The 6,000-nt window shown below is 49.0% G+C and overlaps 1 protein-coding gene across 2 annotated transcripts in view; it reads left to right on the top strand.

Moving 5' to 3' along the window:
- Nucleotides 1-1,229: 1,229 nt before the first annotated feature.
- Nucleotides 1,230-6,000, top strand: part of TICRR (TOPBP1 interacting checkpoint and replication regulator) — a 143,708-nt gene continuing 138,937 nt past the window's right edge. For both annotated transcript variants that reach the window (XM_063925784.1, XM_063925783.1), the window contains exons 1-2: nucleotides 1,230-2,058; nucleotides 3,933-4,161. In XM_063925784.1, the coding sequence (XP_063781854.1) occupies nucleotides 1,318-2,058; nucleotides 3,933-4,161 (970 nt within the window). In that variant the 5' untranslated portion in view covers nucleotides 1,230-1,317. The remainder of the gene's footprint in view (nucleotides 2,059-3,932; nucleotides 4,162-6,000) is intronic.

Here is a 6,000-nt window from a genome sequence, read left to right as displayed (position 1 = left end):
TCGGTACTACAGGGCTGGCACTGTTGTATCTTGTGACAAATGGCACAATCTGAGAATCTTTCTTAATTTTTTGGACCAGTAGGTCCTCTCTGCGCATCTGTGCTACTTCCTGTTGGCAGGCCTGTAATGTCTTGCAGTCGTACCCCCTTTCAATAAAGCGTGCTGATACTTCTGTCAGTGCGCCTTCCACTTTGGTGGGGTCGCTGGTGATTCTTGCCGCCCTGATAAATTGGGATTTAGGCAAGCCTTGCTTTAAGGCTCCAGGGTGGTGACTGTTGTATTTGAGCAATGTATTCCTGTCTGTGGGTTTATAGAATAGTTCACCTTGATAAAGGGGTGTTCATGCCCCGAAACGTTGGATGGAACTGTTTTGTTTTGACATGGATTAAACACTGCTTGTTTTGAATTATCCATGAGTTTGTCCCTGAGTGCCGCTGCATGCTAGGAATCGCTGAATATATATATATATATATATATATATATATACGCATACTACCACCATAGCTTTAATCTGGCTCTGAGTGCAGCGCAAATCTGATTTTGTACATCAGACCCCTAGAGCAAGACAGTGGCATGATAGAAAAGAAAAAAGTGTGACATGCCGTGAAATTGATTGTGGAGAGAACACTGGATTCTGCTTCCATACTCGTTCAGTATGCAAGGGATTGTGGGAAATATTTTGAGACCATTGAAGTGGGGTTATCAACGAAAGAAGTTAGGAAGGATCCAGTGCCACCTCCAGTCCCTCCAGTATAGTCACTAAAATCACAAATATTTCCAAACGTGACACGTCAGGGCATAGATTTGTGACGTGTTTCCAAAATGAGTGCATCTACTATAACGCAGTCTCCTGGTCTCATAATCACATTATTCTGATTGCTATTTTATATACATTATATTACGCAATACTGTAAAGTGAATATGTAAATCATTCACAGCTGTCTCTGCCCGAGGGATGAGGAGGAGCAACAGCAGCAGCTAGGTGGGAATTGGGATTCGCAGTCGCTTGGCTTCGGTTGTACTAATTCCATACACCGCCTACCGGCCGCAGCACAGTCAACACACACAAAAAACCCTTTAAATGTTTAAATATATGTCTTAACCAATACCAGAGCAGCAGTCTTTTAGGCGGATGAGTGACAGTCTTACTGACCAATCAGTGCGGCTCAGTACGCTACACGGTCATGTGAGTACACGCAAAATTCTCGCGTTTTACGTCAACTCACAATTTGACCAATCAGATGCGACAATAACTCCTGTTCGGCCAATCAGAGCTTTCCCTATCGTAACGCGCGGCCGGTTTGATCGCTGCTGTGTATGTGTTTGGGGAAATGGCGGCGGCGCAGTGACGGTGTAGCCGATGTGAGGGGGTCCTGCAGCTGCTGCGTGTGCCCCAGCATGGCGGCTTCACACAATGCGGTTCTGCTGGTGGATGCCGCGGACCTCGCACTGAGAGACAGGACTAAGCTGCTGTCGCTGCGGCTGCTCAACTTCCTGACGTGCCGCGCAGGCCCCGGACAGGTCCGCTGGAGCTACCGCTTCCTGAACTCGCTGGGCGGCCGCTGCCGGCACCCCCGCCGCTCCGACCTACGAGAACTGGGGCCGCGCAGCTGGGATGACTTCGAGGAGGAGCTGGAGGCCTGCTTGGAGCGCTCCCGGAGCGGCCGCTGCTCGGGTCTTCCCAGCTCCCGGGCCGCCCTCACCCATGCCGCCCTGATGGAGACTCTGTCCGACTTCCAGTGGGACCGGCCGGACATCACCTCCCCGGCAAAGCCGGCCGCAGGCAGAGGGCGCCGTGGGAGCCGCCTGATCGCCGTGGATGAGCCCATGCAGGCGGACTCCCCCTCCGAGGCCCCGGCCGCCTGCGGTCCCAGGAACGCCGTCTTCCTGCTGTCTCCGTGTCCACACTCCCGGGCCCAGCTCGGGGAGTTCGCGGCTGCCGGCGCTGACATCGGCCTCCAGCAGCTGATGGAGAAACTCTTGCCCCGGCGGCTGCAGAGCATCGTCAGCAACAAGAGGGTGACCGTGTACTGGCTGGACACTGCCGACTGGTCCCAGGTGTGTACGGCCCCTATGGGCGGCGCTGGGCTGGGGGCTCCGGCCAGGATTCACCTTTAGCAGTATCATCTTCGTGCCCCCGAGTCCGGCTAGTGTGTAGGATGCCCTCCAATGTCTGACTCCTGGCGCAGTGCTGAGACTTCGGGGTAAACTTACTAAGATGGCAGTTCTATGGGATGTTGCCCATAGCAACCTATCAGATTCTGTCACTTCTCATTTATCTAACACATTCTAGAAGAGAATACCTGGAATCTGGTTGCTATGGGCAATATCCCATCTTAAATAGAACTCCCATCTTAGTAAATTTACCCTGATTCATGTAAGCTTTCACAGGGGATGACTCTGGGACCCCTTGTACTGACACCAAGCGGGTATGGGTCATTAGGTCGACAAGACTTAGGTTGACCACTATTGGTCGACATGGTCATTAGGTCAGCATGAAAAAAGTTGATGTGAATTTTTTTTTTTCCGTTTTCTTCGTAAAGTGATGGGGAACCCCAATTAATGCACAGTGTCCCCTCGCATGGCTTGCTTCGCTTGCCATGCTGTGGGCAAGTTGCCTCGCTGCGCTCGGCACAGCTTACCATTCCCAATTGTACTCCACGTGGATCGTAAAGTATGAAAAAGTTCAGCAAAATGAAGAAAAATATGTAAAAACTCGTGTCGACCTAATGATCATGTCGACCTAGTGCATGTTTACAAATAGTGGTCAACCTAATGACCGTAAGCCCACCAAGCCATGGGGGGGGGGGGGGGCTTTTCAAAGTTTGGAAAGAGATAAAGTACTAACCAATGAGCTCCTGTCATGCTGCAGGGGTGTTTGAAAATGGACAGCTGATTGGTTGGTACTTTGTCTCACGCCAAGCTTTGAAGTGAACACACTGGTTTATTAAAAATTCACTTCTTTATATTAACATATATAAGAAGGATAAAGGTAGGAAACTGGTTAGTAAACAGTGTAGAAATACAAATATACATACAGTTGACAAACTAACTTCTGTGATAAACCCTCGCTCCACAATCACTATACAACAACTTGTTACTGTTTCTATTCAATAAGTCGTGGGGCATAAATAAAGGGCCCCATACACTAGAACGATAATGCCTGATTTCATCCAAATTCGGGCCGATATATCGGGTTTCCGATGCGCGTTCCCGTGAGGGTCTGATCGGCTCCCCTAGATCGTTAGTGCTGCGCTCGTGATATGTCGGTTCCCGCAGGCACTGCTGGGATCGCATAAGATATATTGCATGCAAAATGTACGAAATCGTATGGATCCACTCCCGGGAAGCTCCCGGAAGAGTTCAAGGGAAATCGCCTCCGACATATTGTAGTATATGGGGCCCCTTAAGAGTAGCAGCTGTGGTCTACGGGATCTAAAGTATAAAAAATAACTGCTGAGATGTCGGGTGCTGCAGCTGAGCTCTTGGGTCACAAGCAGCTCTTTGGCTACCTGTTGTCCAACACTGGTTTTTCTGTACTTCAGGCCCTGAACGCTATTATGGAGGATGGATTTTGTGAATATAAAATTACCGTTTTGAGTTGTCCTTAAATATTTGTAGCCTCAGACAAACTGTCTTTTAAATGTTTAATGCACTTCCACAGTCTGCCAGAACCATACACATCTGTTATGAAGTTGATTGTATATCTTGCTTCGATTTCGACGTTTCCTGAAGTGTTGATGCAAAGTAATACAATACGGGTTTGTGGGAAGGCTCATTAAAGGCATCGTACACTATCTTACAGGGAATATCTGACATGTGTAAATGACAGGCCTTCAACATTGTTCATTCAGAAGTAAGAACAAAGTAGGTTTTGTCAATGCTTTAACTAGTGTTTGATTCCCAAAGCTAAATATTGACTCTGTCTCCAGGTTTGGGATTCCTGTGATCATTTTGGATACTGGACGATGGTTGAAGTAATGCAGCGTGTGGGAGGTAGAGTTTTGCCATCAGAATCATTATTGGCAGATGGGCCGTTCTCCTCAGGAGCAGCTCTGAAAATCCCTTTTGATTCTGTGCTGAGTTCACTCATCAGCAATGAGCAGGAACACAGACTTCAGTTTCCTCAACAGGATGGAATTGTTTACTTCATGACGCCTGGTAATGTTTTTTTTCTTTGCTATTTAAGCCACAAAATGGTTCTTTTTATTTATGGGAGGGGATTCAATTGTTTTTGGGCGGTATTCAGTTCAGAATCCGCTTTATTGGCCAGGTGTACTCGCGCACACTAGGAATTATTTGCGGTACAGTGCATCGCCAAGCAGAACCATGAAGGGGGAATACATAGCATAAGAAGGTGTAAAAACGTAGCATACATTACAAATATTACACGTATGAGTTCATACTACCCATTGCAACTACACGATAGACTCGACATATTATACATATTAGACTTTCTCTAACGTCCTAGTGGATGCTGGGAACTCCGTAAGGACCATGGGGAATAGCGGGCTCCGAAGGAGGCTGGGCACTCTAGAAAGATCTTAGACTACCTGGTGTGCACTGGCTCCTCCCACTATGACCCTCCTCCAAGCCTCAGTTAGATTTCGTGCCCGGCCGAGGTTGGATGCACACTAGGGGCTCTCCTGAGCTCTTAGAAAGTTATAGTCTTAGAATTTGTTCTTTTCAGTGAGACCTGCTGGCAACAGGCTCACTGCAGCGAGGGACTAAGGGGAGAAGAAGCGAACTCGCCTGCTTGCAGCCGGATTGGGCTTCTTAGGCTACTGGACACCATTAGCTCCAGAGGGATCGACCGCAGGCCCAGCCTTGATGTTCGGTCCCGGAGCCGCGCCGCCGTCCCCCTTACAGAGCCAGAAGCAAGAAGATGGTCCGGAAAATCGGCGGCATGAAGACATCAGTCTTCACCAAGGTAGCGCACAGCACTGCAGCTGTGCGCCATTGCTCCTCTCACACACTTCATACTCCGGTCACTGAGGGTGCAGGGCGCTGGGGGGGGGCGCCCTGAGGCAGCAATAAAAACACCTTGGCTGGCAAAAATACCTCAATATATAGCCCCAGGGGCTATATATGAGGTAAATACCCCTGCCAGAAGTCCATAAAAAACGGGAGAATAGGCCGCGAAAAAGGGGCGGAGCCTATCTCCTCAGCACACTGGCGCCATTTTCCCTCACAGCTCCGTTGGAGGGAAGCTCCCTGGCTCTCCCCTGCAGTCTACAAGGGTTAAAAAAAGAGAGAGGGGGCACTAAATTTAGGCGCAGTATACATTATATATATATAGATATAAAGCTATAGGGGACATAACTCAGTTAGTCCCTGCAGTATATAGCGCTCTGGTGTGTGCTGGCATACTCTCACTCTGTCCCCCCAAAAGGGCTTTTGTGGGTCCTGTCCTCGTTTAGAGCATTCCCTGTGTGTCTGCGGTGTGTCGGTACGGCTGTGTCGACATGTTGAATGAGGAGGCTTATATGGTGACGGAACAGAGGCCGATATATGTGATGTCGCCCCCTGTGGGGCCGACACCAGAGTGGATAGAGAGGTAAAAGGTATTAACCGACAGTGTCAACTCCTTACATAAAAGGGTGGATGACGTAACAGCTGTGGGACAGCCGGCTTCGCAGCCCGCGCCTGCCCAGGCGTCTCAAAGGCCATCAGGGGCTCAAAAACGCCCGCTCTCTCAGATGGCAGACACAGATGTCGACACGGAGTCTGACTCCAGTGTCGACAAGGTGGAGACATATACACAATCCAATCCGTGACTTGATCCCGGCAATAAAAAATGTGTTATACATTTCTGACTTTAACCTCTATAAATGGGTTTTAGGTTTGGGGAGAAAAAACAGGCAGTGTTTTGTTCCCCCATCAGATGAATAAATGAAGTGTGTGAAAAGCGTGGGTTCCCCCGTTAAGAAACTGGTAATTTATAAAAAGTTACTGATGGCGTACCCTTTCCCGCCAGGAGGATAAGTTACGCTGGGAGAT

The sequence above is a fragment of the Pseudophryne corroboree genome, chromosome 6 (genome assembly GCF_028390025.1).
Source record: "Pseudophryne corroboree isolate aPseCor3 chromosome 6, aPseCor3.hap2, whole genome shotgun sequence".
NCBI classification, from domain to species: Eukaryota; Metazoa; Chordata; class Amphibia; order Anura; family Myobatrachidae; genus Pseudophryne; species Pseudophryne corroboree.
This window is presented reverse-complemented; position numbering and strand designations above follow the sequence as displayed.